This window comes from Myotis nattereri (genome assembly GCF_964212035.1).
Source record: "Myotis nattereri genome assembly, chromosome: 11".
In the NCBI taxonomy this organism is placed as follows: domain Eukaryota; kingdom Metazoa; phylum Chordata; class Mammalia; order Chiroptera; family Vespertilionidae; genus Myotis; species Myotis nattereri.
The window spans coordinates 20,141,060-20,162,431 of record NC_138086.1 but is presented as its reverse complement, the minus strand read 5'-3'; the positions used below and the strand labels follow the sequence as shown (position 1 = coordinate 20,162,431).

The window sequence follows — 21,372 nt, the reverse complement described above, 5'->3', positions numbered from 1 at the left end:
ATTAGATGATTTTCTGCAGCAACTGTACAAATTATTAACTCACACCCCGCAGTTTGTGAAATGATCATGACTGTGCATATAAAAAGCAATGCTGACAGCAATGTGAAAGAAGGCACAGAGTAGAAGGAGCAGGACAACTACTTAAGATAGAATTGCAACAATTAAAATGAGAGATAAGGAGTACACAGACTAAATGCCATAGAAATACTGTGAAAAGTAATTTGAAAAATATAACTGTGGCAGAATTGAGTGGACTTGGGATGGGCAGACTGCTAATTCTGAAGTTCAGGACAATGGGTGGGTGATGACATTATATAAGATCAACAACAAAGGTAGCCAAGGCAGTTTGTATGCAGGGAAGAAAGTCCTATGAAAGCAGCAAACTATATTTTGGACAGAACAGATGTGAACTAGCTACTGAAATCTGGGTATCCAGTAGTCAGCAGCTGGAAACAGATGTGTAGGCAGAGAAGAAGTGAGGAGTGGTAGATGAAGCCATTAAGTGCATAAGGTCACACAGCAGGTGAGACCGCTCCTTGTCTCTAAAAGACAACTATGACCGGCTCTATTCACATGAATATTTGATCCGATAACGCCAAGAGACACATTTCTTTTTTTTTTTAAATATATTTTATTGATTTTTTACAGAGAGGAAGGGAGAGGGATAGAGAGTTAGAAACATCGATGAGAGAGAAATATCGATCAGCTGCCTCCTGCACACTCCCCACTGGGGATGCACCCGCAACTAAGGTACATGCCCTTGACCGGAATCGAACCTGGGACCCTTGAGTCCGCAGGCCGACGCTCTATCCGCTGAGCCAAACCGGCTAGGGCATGAGACACATTTCTATTATCTCACCAGTTATTCAAATCTGTTCTTCAACTTCACACTTTCTGATGTAATCTTACCCAGCCAGCCTATAAACAACTTATGAGATATTTTATTCATATTTCACCTCTAAAAAGGTACCCAACAACCATACTAGTATGTGCCCTTTCTAAAATATTAGCCTCATGAAAATAGGTATTTGTTAAGTCTCTATTTCCAATGCTTAGAACAAGGTATGGTACCGACTAGTTGCTCCAAAAATAATTGCTAAAAAATTAAAATAAATTTATTTCACTTGGCTGCACCCTAACTTTCTTAACATATCAGGTGATGAGGCATGATCACAGCAGTGGGGACTGAGTCCCGAAAGAGAATAAAACTACTCAACCTTTGTCGTCAGAAGAAGACCGCCTGCTCATCAATGCAGCTCAGCCAGGCCAAACACTTTGTGAAGCCAGAAGAGATGAGAAGGCAAAGCTGCAGAAAAAAATACCTTGAAAACAAAACCTGAACTTGCTATAGTCACAGAAGAAAATTCATTCACAGCTCCACACAGCGTACACTCTAAGCAGGCAAAATATTAGGCATATTCTCCAGAACACAGGCTGGTGTTAATATTCCTGAAATTCCATTCATCACTCTTGAATGGGATGGGCATGGTTCATCAAAAACTACTGCCAGAAATCACTTCTTCCAGGGTGTGCCATATTTCAAAATGCTGCCCCTCATCAAAGTAGAAGCGATGGAGGCCCTCTGACTATGGCAACCTTCTCAAGTGGACACCAGCACCCATCCTTCAAGGTACAAACTCAGAAACGGAACTCCAGCAGAGAGTCAGTGACCAGAGAGAGGAAAATGCCAACCTACTTTCCTAGGTTGCTGTAACAAAGTACTATACACTGGTTGGCTTAAAACAACAGAAACTTACTCTCAAGTTTGAAATCTAGGTGTCAACAGGGCCATATTCCCTCAGGATGCTCTAGGAAAGAGTCCATCCTTGCCTCTTCCTCACTTCTTGTAGCTCCTGGCAATCCTTGGCTTATAGCTGCATCACTTTAAAATCCATCTTCAGCTTCACGTGGCCTTTTTCTATTTATGTCCGTGTCCTATCCTTTTTTTATGAAGGCACCAAATCTTTTGTTTAGAGCCCATTCTAATACAGCATGATCTCATTTTAACTTAACTAATCACAACTGTGAAGACCCTATTTCCAAATGAGGCCACATTCTGATGTTCCAGGGGACATAAATTCTTAGGGAACACTATGCTCATGACCATGAAAACTCCAGCAAAGACTGTCCAAGCCAGAAATCCTCATGGGATAGAATTGCAGCATTCAAGGGATACCTAAAAATTTGCCAGAGAAAAAGTAATCAGCAAAGTCAATGCAAGAAGGCAACTCCCGATATTAATAAAAAACTTGATTCAAATAAGAACAAAAAGCTTCACTGAGATTTTAAACACATTAAAACAAGGAGCTCCTATTTTCTGAGCTCATAACTACATGACCCCAATTATGAAGATGTGGCCCTAAAACACCACTTCTGTCACCCAGTGGCAAAGAATGGACGGAACTTCCACCTTAGACCCAACAGACACTTATGCATACTACCCTCTTGTACACACGCAAATTATTCATTCCCTCAGGAAAGAAATACTCAAGCACTGGAGGTATTAGATTAACTCTAAAAACAGAGTTGGCACAGGAAGAAACCCTGAAAAACTGGTGCTTAAAAATCAGACTCTCTACTTCTGAATAATGTGTAATTTTCTTACTAGAAAAGTTATATATAACATCCCTGTCTACACCCTTATTAGAAGATAAAAACCAGTGGAGGGGGAAAAAATGTAAGACAAGAGCAGTTTCCTTCGTAATTGAGCACATCTGTACACAGTCTCATTTACACTCTTCTACAACACAAAATATTCTATACACGATTATTGAGCCCAAGCTGAAAAGAATCTATTCTCTGTAAACCAGGAGGTATAGGAAGTTACAAGAGTTGCAATTCAGCACATTTTATAGGATTTTTGGCACATGCGGGTTATTTTTAAAGTGGGGAAAAAGCCTGTCCTCTCCCTATACCCAAACACAGCTGAGCTGATTCAGCACAAATCTCCCCCTAAAATAAAATCCCAGTTTGCAGAGAGTAAGCATGGAAAGTTCCAGCCCCAAGGACAACATTGCACAACCCCAGCTGAAAAGATCATGAGTGGGTGGCTTAAGACAAGTTGACCACTAAGCATGTCATATACGCAAGAACCTTCATCAGAAAACAATGAGCAACTTGGGAGTCCAGGGAAGAAAGCCGTTCATAAGCAAAGTAATATGAGAGTATTACCAAGATTTGAGAATCTCAAGGATTCTGGTAGCTCATAAATCATTTCCCACAGGTGAGCATACAGAAGAAATTTCCAGGAATGCAGATGAATGTTCTAGTTTCTTCATTTAACTTAGAGAGGCTTTCTAGAGAGGATATTACAATATACATCATACAAATACCACACTTTACCCAAGAGCTATGTGCTCAGCTCAACAGCCAGTAGTCCCTAAAGTACAGAGGCACTTTTCACAATCCGCAAATTAAAAAAACAAGAACTAACATTTAGGTGGCAGCAGGCGGAAAGCTACCCTGCTGAGAATAACGGTTTCCAGGAACTTGCAGTTCTATAATAAATTCTGTCAATTATTCACTAAACAAGGGAGCCAATAAGTCAAGGATCATTCCCAAACACAAAGGGTAACGGATATCTAAAATGGCCCTTGGTCTCCAAGCACATTCCCATCATGTCTAAGGGGGAGAAGTCTTACTAGAAAACAGCATGGTCAGAAATTTTAAGTCCTTCAAAACATCTCACGATTTGGTGAACATCTTCAGTCATTTATTCAAAATATTGACAGCAATGCTGACGGTAACAGCTAAGAAGGTGAGGACAAGCAACCTGTCAATTTAAATCACAATGCATTCACAACCTTAGGGCCTGTGCTAATCATTAATGTTAAGAACTTTTGCACAGCGTGAATGAATCCAATTAATACGAAGTGAAAAATGTGGAGATGACAAAGGAAAGGTTTGTAAAACTCAAAACTAAAATACATCAGAGGTAATTAAGAACAAAAATCCCCGACTGCCAGCTTTGCACTTAACACAGCTGATTCAGTAACACACGGCAAAAGAAAGAATTTGCAAGTATTTTTCAAGGAAAAGGACTACCCTGTTAAATAGCCAGAAAAAAGAGTGAAGGAGTCCGCCTCAAAAACGCTTCAAGACCTCTCAGAAGCAGAGCTCTCCAAGGAGCTGTCCCTGCACATGGGAAGGAGTGTTGAGATTGGGCCTCAATCTCTCCTTGGCCCTGGGCCAAGGGCCTGTCCTTCCCTTCTTCCCAGAAGTCTCACCTATGCCAAGAGATTGAAGAGAAGGGGAAAGCAGGCTTCAACATTGGGTTTGCAAAGTTACCTATGACCTCATGTTTGTAACTAGAAGAACATGTAATCTGACACTGCTTTCTCTGAAGAACAATTTGATGAAATGTCACTTCACGGGGACATCTCAAAGACTAATGAGATAATGTCTAGTGGGCTGAAAGCATTCAGAGGGCTGATCTATGGTGTCATTACCACCTGCTGATATCAGTCCAGTAGGATAATGCAGCTGAAGAGAATGAATATTTTTGTAGCATGGAGTAGTGTGTTCTATACAAGAGCTGACATTATTCCAAAAAGGGCTGTGACCCTTGCAATGGACCAATGATTCAGCACACACAATGGGAAGCAGGCCTTTCTAGATGGCCTCTAATTTAGCATAGCAATTACCGCATAGACACCTGGGTAAAATACTTTATTTCTACGAGCTTCCAATTCTTTACCTGTAAAAATAGGAATGATATACACATCTTGCAGGGTGGGGGTGGAAATTAAATAAAGATGAAAATATTCAGAGTTTACTCTAAAAAAATTCAATAAATGACAGCCCTGGCCCCTTTAAGCTGGAATGAGCATTATACAAATTGCCTTAAGAAATCTGTCTAGCTCACAGTACAAACTGGAATGGCATAAAGATCATACAAAGGTATTCACCAAATTACAAATGAGCCACATCCTCTAGAGTTGGACTTCAACACTCAGGATATTTTACCCCAAGAAACAAGACTATTCAAAGAGTAGGATTGCCAACATTAGTCATTTCCAAACTGACTTGGGAGTTCTGAAATGAAGAGGCAATCTCAACCTACTTACTGCACACAGGGCTAATCCTTTGGCAAATCAAGTGGGCCCTGTTTCTACCTCTCTATATGTATTTTTTTCTTTTTGTAATTTCCAGAGAGAGAAGAAGGGCGAGGGAAAGAAAAACATCGATGTGAGAGCAAAATGTTGATAGGCTGCCTCCTGTACATACCCCACTGGGGATCGAGCCCACATCCTGGCATGTGCCCTGACTGGGACTTGAACCAGCAACCCTTCAGTGCACTGGACGACATCCAACCAACTGAGCCACACAGGCCAGGGCCCTTTATGTATTCTTATCTGGATCCACAGTCTTCAGTCCAGTGTCTCTCTGATCCCCTCAAGTTAATTAATTTTGTAGAAATTTATTGAGCACCTACTCTACACCATACACTGTACGTACTGGGCCCTTTACTGGTGAGCAAAACAGATGTGGGCCCTAGTCTGCCCAATATAATAAATCTAACAAGAGAGATGGATAGTAACACATAATTTCTCAAATACATTAAGACTTGAAAAATGATGTACAGATTACTATGTTGGAAGTGCGGTTGCTCAGGGCGCTTTTCTCATTTACTTTGAAGTATAATCATGAGATAAATAGCAGAGGAAAAGCTAGGACAAGAGGGCATTCCCAACAAAAGAAACGGCAAGTGCAAAAGCCCTGAGGTGACAGGGAGCATAATGCACTTCAGAAACCTACCAAGGCCAGAAAGGTAGCTAGGAGGTGGGTGAGAAAAGGGGTTGAAGGTTATATCCGAGAAGCAGGCCAACCTCAACCTCTTTTTCAGGATTTTCTAATAAAACGAGCAAGAGAGAAGTTTTTAGCACTCTGAGGCTTTTCCACCCTGTGGCTAGAGATTGTCTTGGAACCAGATTATGCCAAGCTTTGTCCACCACAGGAAGCAATGCAAAACCAATAGTCTTTGGCAAAGAAGGAACATAATGTAATTGTCATTTGTGAGGCTCCCTTTAGCTGCAGGTGCAGAAGGGACTAGACTTGGAAAGAAAGGCTGTGGAAAAACCAGTAAAAAGACTACAGAAGTCCAGGTGAGAGCAGTTATAAGACAAGGCCGGGGCAGTGCAATGAAAAGAGGAGGAAACATTCATGCATACACCCAGCAGGAGTTGGTGAGAGTCTGGACTAGGAGACATATGGGACGAGAGGGTGTCAAAGATGTCTCCCACAGCAACCGATAGTGGTGTGACTCCCAGAACATGGAGGGGACCAGATTTTCTGACAGGATATCATGAGTTCAGTTTTGAACACGCTGGATTTATTATAAGTCTGATCTCCCTAGATCAGTGATGGCGAATCTTTTGAGCTCAGCGTGCCAGCATTTTGAAAAACCCTAACAGTTTAACTCTGGTGCCATGTCACATATAGAAATTTTTTGATATTTGCAACCATAGTAAAACAAAGATTTATATTTTTGATATTTATTTTATATATTTAAATGCCATTTAACAAAGAAAAATCAACCAAAAAAATGAGTTCGTGTGTCACCTCTGACACGCTTGTCATAGGTTCGCCATCACTGCCCTAGATCATTCCCATCCATCCCCAAAGAACTCCATGCTCCCATAAGTATGGGCCTCAGGAAAGACAGGTTTCGAAAAGAGAACAATCTAAAGCAACATGAATCCTATATAATAAAAGCCTAATATGCAAATCAACCAAACAGTGGACCCATCAGTCACTATGATGCCACCAGGGGGCAGACACTCAACACAGGAGCTGCCCCCAGTCCCCAGGCCAGCCAAGACAGGTGGCAGTGGGAGCCCACAATTGCCCAGTAGAGGGAAGCAACCAGCGGCAACAGCAGGGGGCAGGGCTGGCGAGCAGGCAGCATCAGGCCAGCCAAGAAGGGTGCCAGTAGGGACCCCCTGATCGCCCCACAGATTGGCCTTGATCACCCGCCATACCTAGGGACCCTACCCATGCACTGGGCCTCCAGTTTGAAATAATTGTCTAAGTTATTGTCAGCCTCATAACTTCCCAAATGTCTGCATTTATCAGGAAATATACTCAATTTTTAAGTGCCTAAAAAAGAGTCAGCCTAGTTCACAAATTTTCAATGGCATGAAAACCATACAATATCATCTGTTTACAAATAAGCCTCATCGTCAAATTTTGCTTATTCAATAGAACCAGTGGCAAAAACCAGTAAGGAATAGACATGTATTTGGGGACAGAGGTTACTGGAGACAGGAGATCCTGGACTGAGCATCTAACACTAGGGCAGATGCTTCAATGCACTCTAGCTTTATGCAATTCCATCTCTTCCAGCATTTCTGACCCTTTAATTGTCTAAACAAGCTCCAACTCTGAACACAGTGGTTCCCGTGGTGATAACTGCAATTATGTCATTTGTAAATGCTATATTACACAGATTAGAAATACTGAGATTCTACTTTAGAGATTCTCGGAAACAGGCGGGGAAAATTCCCAATGAAGGTGCAGTTATTATTACCTTACTAGAGGCCTGGTGCACAAAATTCATGCATAGCGGGGGGGGGGGGGGTGGGGGGGGTGTCCTCAGCCTGGCCTGTGCCCTCTCACAGTCCAGGAGCCCTGTGATCGATCACCCCAAAGAGGTAGGCCCTGCCCACCTGGCCTGGGCTCCGTGATGGATCACCCTCACAAAGGGAGGCTCCACCCACACGCCATAGCCCACTGGTTGGTGGCCTGGGCCTCCTCTTTGAGGGTGATTGTGGAGCCCCGATTGCTCGATCACCCCACCAACCAGTAGCCTGGGCCTCCCTCTGTAGGGCAATCATGGGGCAATGGCCGGGCCCCTGACCAATCACATCAAACCGGCCTTGGCTGGCCTGGCGCCAGTGGGTGTCATGGTGTAGTCGTCTGGAAGGTCGCCTGGACGGTCGTTCTGCTGTTCAGTTGATTTGCATATTACACTTTTATTATTATAGATTCCACAGGCTGACTTGTCTAAGCATTAAGAAAAACACATGTATACAGAGAAACTGTTGTGCTGTAAGAATAGAACTAGAGCCCTGGTTCCTCTTTTAGGGAGGTATCAATCTCACCATCTTAAATAACTGGGAAAACATTCTTAAAAACTAAAAGGCATGTTGAAATTACCATGGATTCCATTTCTCTACTTTTCTAGGGCCATGAAGAACCCAGACAGTGAAGACTATGCATATTCCTCAGTCAAGATTCTAGTGAAAGCAAGCATATGGTAAACATGGGATGGGGAGGGCGTCTACCAGCACTAGAGCAATTCCTGCAGCTTCTGAAACCCTTCTAGCATACATTTGTATCCTACCTCTCCCTCAAACCAGAGAAAACATGCACACTCACACACTCTAGCATGAGTGGATACTCATTTTGTGGAAGCTGGAACCCTGGAGACACATCTAACCAAGTACCTTACAAATCTGTATAATGGATTGATGGTCAAATTAATTGCACGCTGACTTACATATCATGAACCCAGAGCCAGTAAAAAAAAAAGTCATAACCGAAAAAGTAAAGCTATGCTGGATTCTATACAAAAGCAAAAGTAGCATTATTAAAACAAAAAAACATTATCTTACTGGCATCTGGAAGGACTAGCATCATCCTAGATTCTCATAACAACCTCATGAGAGGGGGAAAGGCAACTAATATTCCCAATTCACAAGTGATAAAGCCAAGGCCAGGGAGGTGCCTAGTTACTTTAATTAAGGCATTCAGCCAGAGTTAAATCTTAGAGGTGAATCAAAGTGAATTTCCATAACAAAGCACATCAGCAGTTTACCTTCAATCTTATTCCTCTGCATTCTAGAAATTATTCAAAATTGTCATATTATAGACTCTCTAGGATGGTCAAACAATGTCTGGACGGAGAAGGTGATTTTACCTCCATTCTCTTGCTTAAGCTGTGACAGGTTGCCCTAACCAGCTTTGGTGCACATGGGCACATAGGCACACATGCTCCCTCTCGGTGCCTCTTAATCACCATGTGCCATGCTCAACAGCTGCACCGATCTGAAGGGAATTGGCAGGAATGTGTGGTGATGTGGTAGCCACCCCCCTGAGGCAGCGACTGCCCTGACTGCTCCCAGACTCAAGAGCACATGGGTGTTCACTGTCATATCTGATGGCCCCAGAAGACAGGCAAGTGGTTTCAGGTGGTGAGTCAGGAAAAGCAGTCCACATCAGGAATATTCCAGCCCAGCAGAGCTGAGCTGCATCCTACTCCCCACACAGGCATACAGCATTTATCATTTATACAGTGTCACTGTGGGGGACAAAACGAGCTCAGCACAAATAGAAAGCCATCAGCTATGATACAGAGGAACCAGTAAACGAGGCTTCTCTCACCAAGAAAAGAGCCTAATTGCTTAAGAACTGCCACCATATCTGACACTTGAGGTCAGTCCCCTGATCCTGAGACAGAGGACTTTACAAAGGCCTGTCACATGGGTGTTTGAGAGCCAAGCCCTGAGCCACTTGTAGGACCTTTCAGCAGCTGCTGCAATAAACTGTGATTTGTGTTCCCAGGGATGAAAGCGAATGCGGAAGGGCAATCTTCAAAGAAACCAGGTGGAGGCCATAACACATGCCACACAACGGGCTGCTCATGAATCAAATACGATATGCGCTGCCACTCCTTTCAACGTGATTTGGGATGAATTTCAATAAAATCCACACGTGTGAAGGAATTCCTTACTTGTCTCTATGCTATTGTTTATGAGCCAGTAAATAAGTGATATGATATCAACTTGGTGAAATAGAGATGTTGGACATTAGATCGGATAACCGGAGACCTAGAAATTGAAAGAGTCTTACAGCCATCATTCGCACCACACTTCATGAATGAATGCAGCATTCTGTCAGGTTTATATGATGACAAATGAGCCTGCGCTTTGCAGGAACCTGAGAAGATTTAACACTCATTTTAGTGAATCCAGTTTGCTTTCTCAAAATTAGCAATGTCACCTTATGCCCAACTTCAAAATCCCTTGCTAAAATTTATCATTCTAGTGACTATGGTATATAATAAAATATAATAAAAGTACATTTATTATACACTATTTGGGCACTAGTTTAAACCAATAGTTTAAAAAATCTACATTTTAGGTAAAAAATGTTAATATGGCTTCAATGTGTTAAGGCCATTCATATAGTGAAAATGACCTAACCTTTCTGAAGATACAATAAAAACTCGCCCAAAACATGACCTAGTTTGCAGGAATCCCCACCGAATCCAGGTAAGAAAAAGACCATCACAGTCCTTCCCTGAACAGATTTCCCTCCATCATCAAAGGGACAATCCCATTCACTTCCTGTGTTTATATGGGGCACAAAAAGCTAACTGCACAAGACACTTAGGGTGGGAAGGTCAGGAAAAATAAGAGGAACTCAGAAACTCATTACTAGCTTCCCAGAATGGCAAGTTCTACAGCTGGTCCTAGAATATTATGCTCTAAGAACACAAGGACATGCACTCTTCAGGCCTCTGAGCTGCTCACTAGACTAGAAAGTCGATGTGCTCCCCAAAAGGCTCCCAGGACACCGCGTGCTCACTCCCTGCTCACAGATGCACGCTCCTACTCCAGCAGAGCCCCGCTTCTCCCAATAGCCAGCCTATCCCTGCGAAGTACGGGAGGCAGGAAACAGTGCGAGCCTTCCCTCACTACAAATCCACTGCACCAGCTTTCAGAGGAGGTGGCTGGAGGGAACAGAGCCCAGTGATGGAGCTCAGGGCAATATGCAATTATTACACTGGAATTGAGCCTGAACCCTGGAAAGAAGGTGTCGTGAGACTTTTGGCAATCACACTTTGGTCAGGGCCCCAATTTTAAACTTCTCCCAAGGGATACCACTTCCTGATACAAAGGCATGCCCCTCTACATATCAGAGCAATTCCGCTTGACTCGATGGAGAAGTGTCATCTGCTGGTCTCCGAGTTTCCATCACAAGGGCCCAGCCTAAAATAATCCCCAACCACTGGCAAATAGTTTGTCATCACTTACCTTTTTCCCAATAAGCTTCTTTCGAAGAAATTCCCGGGCTTCAAACATGTAGGGAATGTCATACAAAGGACGTAGTTTCTTGTTCTTATCCTAAAAGCAAAATAAAATAGCACATCAGGAATGAAAAGAATACACATAAAATAACCCAAAACACAAATGAACATGGCCAATGGCACAAGACACTAGGATGCAGTGAAATATGCTCCCTACTTCTTAGTATCACAAATATTAAATAATTGCTAGATACATAGTAAATGGTTACTTTGTTTGAAATGCTTTAAAAGGAATAAGATTACCTTTTTCATGCAATAGGCTGAAAAGCAAGCAATGGAATGTTCCTAATTACTCAAACTAGAAACAACCTGAAAGTCCAATCAACAGGGAAATACCAACATAAACTATGATATAGAAGAAGCTCAGTAAGTGTTAGGACCCTTCAAATATTTATAGATACACTATAAATCAAAGTCTACGATTCCACAAGCCTTTACTAAGCATCTACCAACTATTAGTCCCATACAACACACTCTGTAGTTATAATCATGGACTCAAAATTCTTGTAACCTAAGAGAATAACAGAAGAAAGCCTACAGGTATGAAATAGCAACAAAATCAGTTTTGAATAAGTGCTCAATTATATGATACTAGAAGCCCGGTGCATGAAAATTCATGCACTGGGGAGCGGGGGAGTCCCCTCAGCCCAGCCTGCCCCCTATCACAGTTCGGGAGCCCTCAGGGGATGTCCTACTGACAGATTAGGCCCACTCTCCGTGAAGAGCAGGCCTAAGCCACAGTCTGGCCTCCCTCTGTGGGAGGCAACCGGCCAATCAGGGGAAGGCACCACCCCCATCACGCCGCTGTTGCTGCCACTGCCGGCCACTGCAGCCTGAGCCTTGGCCCTCGCAGCCACCACGGCTGCCAGAGCCTCGGCCGGCCCTCGTAGCAGCAGCCACCATCTGCTGCTGCGGCTTTGTCCAGAAGACGTCTGGTCTAATTAGCATATTACCCTTTTATTAGTATAGATAAACTAGGGACTAAGTGCTACAAAAATTCAGGTCAGTGGAAAGAAGTAATCTGGAAAGGTTTCATGGACAAGGTGGGATTTCATGTGAGTTTGCAGAATAGGAAAAAACTAGGAAGAAAATTCAAATTAAAAACAAAAAACAAAAACAGAACAGCTCTAGCCAGTTCGGCTCAGTAGGTAGAGTGTCAGCCAGTGGACTGAAGGGTCTCAGGTTCATTTCTGGTCAAGGGCATGTACATTGGTTATAGGCTTAATCCCTGGCCAGGGCCTCTCTCTCTCTCTCTCTCTCTCTCTCTCTCTCTCTCTCTCTCTCTAAAAAAAAAAATGAAAGAAAGAAAGAAAAAGAAAAACAAACCTCAGGTGAGGATTAAAAAAACAAACAAAAAACAAAACAAAAAAAAGGAAGAGAGGCAAAAATAAATAGATAGTATTCCAACATATACACAAAAATCTAAATACGCTATTACTTCATCATCTCACAGGCCCCAGACTTCTCCAAAAATAGGTAACAGCTCTACACAATGTAACTTTCAGAATATGAAAGAGAGTCTAAACCAGCGGTTCTCAACCTGTGGGTCGCGACCCCTTTGGCGGTCGAACGACCCTTTCACAGGAGTCACCTAAGACCATCCTGCATATCAGATATTTACATTACAATTCGTAACAGTAGCAACATTACAGTTACGAAGTAGCAACAAAAACAATTTTATGGTTGGGTCACAACATGAAGAACTGTGTTTACAGGGCCAGAAGGCTGAGAACCACTGGTCTAAACAAGGATGAAAGAACTGGAAATGGATAGGAGTTTAAGAGATATGAGAACCATTTTTTAGGAAATGAATAAACAGAAATTAACTACAAAATAGATAGAGGGGAAAAAAGAGGAAGAAGCCAATATTTTGAGTCCTGATGAAAGGCATTTGAAGTCAATAGGAATTTGCCTTTAAAAATAAGAGAACGGTTAGAGCATGTGTTTAGAAGTAGAAAGATGCTGACTAGGCCAGTTTGTGGAATTACTGTGTTGGCTCTCTCCCACTCGGCTCCTAAATCCCATGAGAACAGAGGCCCTATGCATTTCTGCTACTCCCTGTGACCTCAGAGCCAAGTACACTACCTCCCCCATAGCACCTACCTTAGAAAAGCCTAAGCAACCCTCCAACTATTTGACCAGTAGCTATGACGTGCACTGACCACCAGGGGGCAGATGCTCCAACTGGTAGCTATGACACGCACTGACCACCAGGGGACGATGCTCAACACAGGTTCTCGGGTGACGCACCTGGAACCAGAGAGGAGGGAGCCTGATTCCGGGGTGCATCACCTGAGAATCACCCTCGCACAATCCAGAACCCCTTGGGGGATGTTGGAGAGCCAGTTTCAGCCAGATCCCTGCAAGCCAAGCCAAGGAACCCCACTGGTGCATGAATCCGTGCACAGGCCTCTAGTATACTCATAAATAGCTGTACAAATTTGTGAACCCCAAGGACACAGGTAATAATTGAAAAAATTTCACAAAACACGGGAAGGAGAAAATCAAGTACTAATTCCTAACCTAGATGCAGGCTGCTGCTTCCCCACATGCTGTATGGTGAGTCCACCCAGCCGCGCCTTTGCCATCTAACAAAACAAGATTATCTCTGTACAACCCATTCTATATTCATAAAGTATTTAAATTGTTTTCTTAAATAGCCAACGATTCCCAAACAATTCATCTTTCTCATTCTAATACCCTATAAAACTAGTCCTAATAAAAATATTGAGATCAAAGGAATCAAAATAAATGTTTCCCCCTAGATCCGAACTAGTCCTCGGAGTCCAAGATATACCATTTAAACATTTCAATTCATGGGTATCACCAAAAAGTATCTTATCAGAATGTAGATAATTCTTTGAGTTTGAGCTTAACATTCATCATCATCCAATTGTCTCCTATTTCTGGTTTACAAAACAACAACAACAACAAAACAGCAGCAGCAGCATTTCAATGCCCCTTTAGGAAGTTAGCATGCCTTCAAAATGAAGCTGTCTCTATTCCTTCTCCCAAATGATGTGTGTAAGCCCACATACTCTACCCAGAAACAACTGGAATAGCCAAACACTGACCAAGGTCCTTGGGTATCATAGTCGTTGTCTAATAAGTAAGGTATGACCCTAAATATGAAAATCTTTACTAATATAACACTTGGGTTTTCTTACAGAAATTAATAAGGACAATGGGACAGATGAGAGTTGCCTGGCTAGAGGGAGTGTTGTGTGACACAAGGACAGATGTATAGGATTACGGGTATTTTTATAAACATGGGTCACTACTGAGGAGCTAAGTATGATACCTAAACCATAAAACAGAGCTTAGGATGACACTCTATGCTATAGTAAGAATGCTTGCTAGACAGAAGATGTTAGGCACCAGTAATGAACGGGATTTTTAATAAAAACAAAATCAAAGGTTATCAGAATCAGCCCTCAGAAATAAAGAAGTGCCAATGTACTCCTATTCACCAAGAGAAAGAGGACAATTTATTTACAGAGAGTAGCTGTGTGATTTCACTAGCCTAAGTGAATATTTTTAAAAAATAAATCAAACAAAATATCGACATTTACTTTACGTAGCCTTTGACTGCCACAGAATCTGAGTATCTGAAACCTTATCCTACTTATTCTGAAACACCAGCAATACACGAAAGGTAAGAAATGCAGTCCTAACAAGAATCCAAATGCAGATTGTGGGATGAGGTACATGAAATGTGTGAAAATGGCTGTCTGAACAAGAATCCTTCCCTTGAGGCACTCCACAGGACTGGGCCAAGCCAAAATACCCTCAAAAGAATGCAAGAAAACAAATAGTACACCAACAAGCATCCCAATGAAAGACAGAGCAACACTGGAGTCCAATCACATGCCTCCCGTGAAGCTAGGAAAGAACTAATAGCACAAACTGAAAACGAGACATCATAAGTGAAAACAGAATTATCTCATTACTCTAACCCTTCAGAGCTAGCGGCTATTGGCATCTGCAAAAACCTTACAAGAGAGATATTAGAAGTCCCTAAGAAACTATAAAATAAAAGCAATTCCTCCAAATAAAAGCATTTAAAATCTCTAAGAGGCAACTGAAGTAGGGAATGCATTCTGGAAAAAAAAACAAAAAAAAAAAACACCACAGGACTTAGCTAAATCTTGCCTGCTAAAAAGAAATGTCTAGTTTAGATTCTAATTTACATGAGAATATTTTTAAAAAATAAAAATAGAAAAGAATGTTTGCTTTATCTGGTGGATGGACAACACACAAACCAGTCTGTGCTGTAATCACTGTACATTCTGAGAAACGACACTGTATGTAGGCCCTGCAATGACTCACGTTAGAGATAAATTCAGTCTTCCGTAGCTCTCAGGGTGTGGAGGCCCAATGCCCATATCCAGAATCTAAAGACAGGCTAGGCATTTTTATAGGAAGATTATTTTTTGGCTGGTTTCCTAAATGAGAACAATGGTCAATGCTCGTTTGGAGGGACTGGAAGGAACCTCCAATCAAGGCCTTACTCTCAACCCCCATTCAGGCCTAATTTTTTTCTAGCCCATGTAGTATCCAAAGGAACTGTATACAAATAATCTAATGACCTTGGGATACTGCGAGGTTCCTTAAGCAAGGCTGAACAAACACAAACTACTATGAAAAAAGGAGATGGATAAATGTGGCTCCACTAAAATGTAAGAAATTCTTTACTGAAAAAGCACATCATGAATAAAGTGACAGGTTAAACTTAGTAGCTGGTAAGTGAAATGCATGAAGAAATGGCAGAGCAGAATGAGAGGGAATGGGTGCAGGGCCACGGTTGTAATCAGCTTGGTAAGGCTCACCCTGATCACATTACTCAACGGAGGTATGAGATGTCATCATCTGGAAAAAGACAGAGAGAACAACCAATGCAAAGGCCTTGAGTTGGGAGCATGCCTGGTGAGTCCAAGGACCAGCAAAGACACCACTGGGGCTACAGGGGGACAGCTGAAGAAGACAAATCACAGGTCTGACTTAACATTTGAAAGACTACACTGGCCACTACGTGAGAATTGACATTGTAGCAAAGGAAGGGTAAAGCAAAGGGAGACCAATTATGAGATTATGACAATAATCTGGGAAGGAAATGAGGTAGCAGTGAGGGAAATACGATATCAGAATCTGGATATATTTCGAACATAGACAGAATGTAGTGTGAGAGAAAGGGAGGAGTCAAGAGTGTTTGTTCTGAGCAAATGGAAAGGGTAGGGTGGGGGGCAGTGGCATCAAATGAGATGGGAACACCACAGGCAGAGTAGACTAGAGAAAGTGGAGGAAGATCAGCAGTGCAGTAACGGACATTCTAAACTTCCAAGTGAAGATGTTGGGCAGGCATTGGATATGCAACCATGGGGTTTAGAAGAAAGGCCTGAACTGGTGATATACCATTCATTTGGGAGTTGTTAGCATATAGGTGGTATTTTAAAAGCTAAGAGATTAAAAAGGACAGAGAATGAGTCCTGGGGCATGATAACATTAAGAGGTAAAGAATAAGGTAAGAAATCTGCAAAAGGAGAATGAGAAAGAGCAACAGTGAGCTGAGTAGGATGAAATGACGAGAGTGTGTTATGTCCTAGAAGCCAAGGAAAGGAAGAGAATTCAGGAGGGAATGAATTACTATGTCAAATGCAGCAAGGCAAATGAGATGAGCACGAAGATTTGCACGTTGGATTAAGCTAAGTGCGGGTAACTTGACAAGAATAATTCTGGTGGAGCAGCAGGGGCAAAAGCTTAATTAGAATTAAAAGTAGGAATGAGAAGAGAAGAACTGGAGAAAGCAAGTACATGCAACACTTTTGGAATTTGTGCCACAAAGGAGTACGAAGGGATTATGGGGCAGCTGGCAAAGGAAACAGGTTGAAGAGAAGGTGCTTTTGTTTTTTATTTTAGATGAAGAAATAGCAGGCAATGGTCCAGGAAAGAGCAAATAAGTGATAAAGTAGGGCAGAAAAGTGCTAAAGCAAGGAGAGGGCTGGCCTACATAGGAGTACCAATCGTTCATATTTAGGTGCGTGGATGCAGACACTGTTAGGTATGTAGATGTAGGAGTGAGTCGCTGAAGTTCTCTTCTGATTACTTCAATTTACTCAGTAAAGAAAGGAAGAACTAGAAAAAAGAGAAACAATCCAATAGAACAGTGGTTATCAACCTTCCTAATGCCTCGACCCTTTAATACAGTTCCTCATGTTGTGGTGACCCCCAACCATAAAATTATTTTCGTTGCTACTTCATAACTGTAATTTTGCTACTGTTATGAATCGTAATGTGAATATCTGATATGCAGGATGTATTTTCAATGTAACAAATTGAACATAATTAAAGCATAGTGATTAATCACAAAAACAATATGTAATTATATATGTGTTTTCCGATGGTCTTAGGCGACCCCTGTGAAAGGGTCATTCGACCGCCAAAGGGGTCGCGACCCACAGGTTGAGAACCGCTGCAATAGAAGAATTGGCGAAAGGTATGAACTGGCATGTCACAAAAGAACTCCAACTGGACATTGCATAAGACAAAAAGGTATAACTTCATTAATAATTAGGGAAAGGCACATTGAGATACACCACAATATCCATTATATTTGCAAACATTTTTAAGGTGAGAATGTAGAATAATGGGAGTGCCCTTTAACTACTGATGAGATTACAAAATGATTCAACTACTGTGGCATCTTGCCATGGAGCTACTTGTATCATTTGTGAAAGTTAAGATCTGCACGCCTCGAATTAAGAAATTCTACTTACAGGTAGACTTATACCCCCCAAAAGTCTCACATGTGCAGAAAAGTCTAGCAGTGTTCATGTTAACACTTTTTACAGTAAAGTCACAGAGTAGAATACCACAGAGCAGTTAAGCTGAATTAGAGCAACACAACAAATAAACACATCTGAAAAAAAATAGAAAAAGACAAGTTGTAGAATGATATAGTAAAAGTCCATTTGAATACAGACTAAAAACACTCACAGAGCTAAATAAGCAGCAAGAAGACAACCATGTTGGAATATAGAATGAACGGTAATGGTTAATGATGTACCATGGGCAGTGAAAGGAAGAAAAGGAAAGCTACAGAAAATGGGGTTGAGGATGAGTATACAGGGGCTTTCAACTCTAACTGTACTGTTTTATCTCTTTGAAAGAGGATCTGAAGCAAATGTGGTATAACACCATGGTTGAAAAGAAAATGTTTGTTATTATATAACATTGAATAAACAAAAAGTGTTTAGGGATAGAAAACCCCAAACTTTGGGCAACTTTTTAAATTTTAAAATACTCCTCTGCAACAGAATAACTGGCCATCTATTGACTTCAGAGAGGAAAGGGGAGGGAGAGAGAGCTAGAAACATCAATGATGAGAGAGAATCACTGATCTGCTGCCTCCTGCACGCCCCCTACTGGTTCATAGGTCAATGCTCAACCACTGAACCACACCGGCCGGGTGTAACTGGCCATTCTTTTCCCCATAAAAAATGCATTAGATTCCTGTTTTCCTCAAAAAAAAAAAAAAGTTTGTACATAGATGTATGCTTCCATGAGGCAGAGGGAATAATTTATCTACAAACGTTCTCTCAAATAACCAGGGTCAAAAACAAGTATGATTTTTGTTTTTAAAAGAGCTTGAACTGTAACATATTAAAGTAGCTGCACGTAATCTATGAAGATCTTAAAACTGACTGTTGAATTAAAATAAGAGCAGACGTGATCAGACTAAATGGAGAAAATTTCAAACAGTAAATAATGGGCCAGTCCCGGTTGCCCTACCATACATGCCATTTTAATAAACAAAGGCTGTGATTTCCACTTGAATTATAGACTTAAAAATAGGAACATTTCAACATGCATGCCCTGTGAATATTTACAATCAAGGACCTTTCAATTCCCTTGGCAGCCAGGAAACAGAATCCACAAAAGGTAGGTGGATAACTTAGAAAGTTATCAGCAGCAGCTGGGAAAAGGTTCAAAATCATAACCACCTTGGCCAAATGAAAGATACCTAGCACCTCTATATGTAAAGGACCATACAAAGAAGATTCATATATCCAAACATTTTCAAAGGAATTGTTTATTTCCGGATTAACTCTATTTCATTCTCCCAACAAATAAACCCCTTAGAGCAGCCGTGGGCAAACTACGGCCCGCGGGCCGGCCCGTTTGAAATTAATAAAACTAAAAAAAAAAAAAAGACCGTACCCTTTTATGTAATGATGTTTACTTGGAATTTATATTAGTTCACACAAACACTCCATCCATGCTTTTGTTCCGGCCCTCCGGTCCAGTTTAAGAACCCATTATGGCCCTCGAGTCAAAAAGTTTGCCCACCCCTGCCTTGGAGGGTCTATTAAAGAACAAGGTCTAGGTATATCATAAATTCATAACAATTCAATACAATTTAATTATACCTCCAGAGAGCAAAGAAGAAATAGTAAATAATAAAAACTGAAATCAAATTAAGACATCAAATTAAATAAACATTAAAAGGTGCTTATAAAATTTCACAGGTGTGCCCGGCCAGTGTAGCTCAGTAGTTGAGCCTTGGCCTATGAACCAGGCAGGAGGTCACTGTTCGATTCCCAATCAGGGCACTTGCCCGAGTTGCAGGCTCAATCCCCAGTGTGGGGCATGCAGGAGGCAGCAGATAAATGATTCTCTCTCATCAATGATGTGCCTATCTCTCTCTCCTTCTCCCTTCCTCTCTGAATTAATAAAAATGTATTTTTTAAAAACTCCACGGGTCTGAGAATGGAAGGAGGTTGAACTTTCAACTCCACAATTATGCCAGATACCAGACCCCAAAGTGCGTTTCACTGCCTTTATAAGACCCTCAAATTTCTAGATTTTCCTGACAAACCAATTTGATCTTGCTGATCCCATGTTTAAGAATCTAATAAAACATGTGAAAACACTGGAATTTAAGGTATTACAATAATAATTGCTATTGTTAGGTAGGGTCCAAGCTGAAGGAGTTTTAGAAAATGACAGAAGCAGAAGGTCATTGTGACCTTCCTCCTACCTTCTCCCCTGCAATAAGTCATATAATAACCCTCTTGTGAGAGGTGCCCTCCCTATACCTACAGAAAAGGACCAGTCTTACTTCCAAAGATTAAGGGACACCATGAAGAATCCAAATCGACAGGCCTTGTTAAGTTTCCCCAAGTCTACTACATTCCCCTTATACTCTTGAACCTATCTTATTTCTACAGGACTGCCTACACTTTGTCAGACCTAGCATGAAATACTCAGGTCTGTTTCTTCCCGTCTCCATTTCCTAATGGAGGTTCCTATATCACAGAAAACTTATATGAAATACATATGTATGTTTCCCTCTTAGTAATCTTTGTCAGTTTAGTTTTCAGACCCAGACAGGGACTCTATGAGGCGAGGAAAACTTTCCTCTCCTACAATAACAACCCTTTCAAAGTAGGCTTAATCAGACAGCAATCCTCCCTGAGTGATCCCCTTCTACAACAAGGGGAGTGAGGCTTAAAGGCTAAGTGACAGGCCTTGTGTCAGGTAACCAGTAATGGCAGAGCAAGGATCTGATCGCAGCTCTCCTGGAGGCGAGGCTCCTGGCCGGTGAGCCGACACTGTACTCACTCTCTTGCTGCCAGGAGGCAATCAGCCCCTGCCAGTGGTTGTCAGGTTGTGGTGTGCCTAAGGATCACCTGGGAGCGTGTAAACATGCAGCCTGCCAGGCTCACACCAGTTATTCTGACTCAGGAGAGAGCTGGTGTGATTTCCTCAGTTCTGTATTTTTAACAGGTAGCAAGGAGAGCTGTGGGCCACCCGTTGAGAAATGCTGCTGAGCACCATTTCAGCACCTGGCCCTTAAACCAACAGAAATAAAAGGGAGTTCAAAGGTTTGAAAAGTCACAAAGCAACAATGAGGAGCTTGATTAATGCCCAAATGGTTAAATAAAAAACAAAAAATAAACAAGTAACAACTAGGGAATGCAGGCTTATCTCTGCATAGGTAGCGGGGGCGGGCAGTAGTTCAAGTCCTCCCTGAACTTCTATTACAGAGAAGACAACTTGAAACATTCAAGAACAAGATTTCCAAATATTCCTTAGGTCCAACCACAGGAAGACAATGTGGAATCTGAGAATCAAGAGAGAAAATCAACCCGCCCGTGCCAGGGCACAGCAGAAGGCATATCCTCTCTGCCGCCCACAGGCATCCAGTGCTCTAGGCCATCGATTTTCAACCCTTTCATTTCATGGCACACATAAAACTAATTACTAAAATTCTGTGGCAC

The 21,372-nt window shown here is 41.8% G+C and overlaps 1 protein-coding gene across 1 annotated transcript in view; it reads right to left on the bottom strand.

Annotated features, from left to right (window-relative positions):
• Positions 1-21,372, bottom strand: part of SND1 (staphylococcal nuclease and tudor domain containing 1) — a 453,621-nt gene that overhangs the window by 279,031 nt on the left and 153,218 nt on the right. The window contains exon 11 of the mRNA XM_081102419.1: positions 11,040-11,129. Coding sequence (XP_080958545.1) covers positions 11,040-11,129 — 90 coding nt within the window. The remainder of the gene's footprint in view (positions 1-11,039; positions 11,130-21,372) is intronic.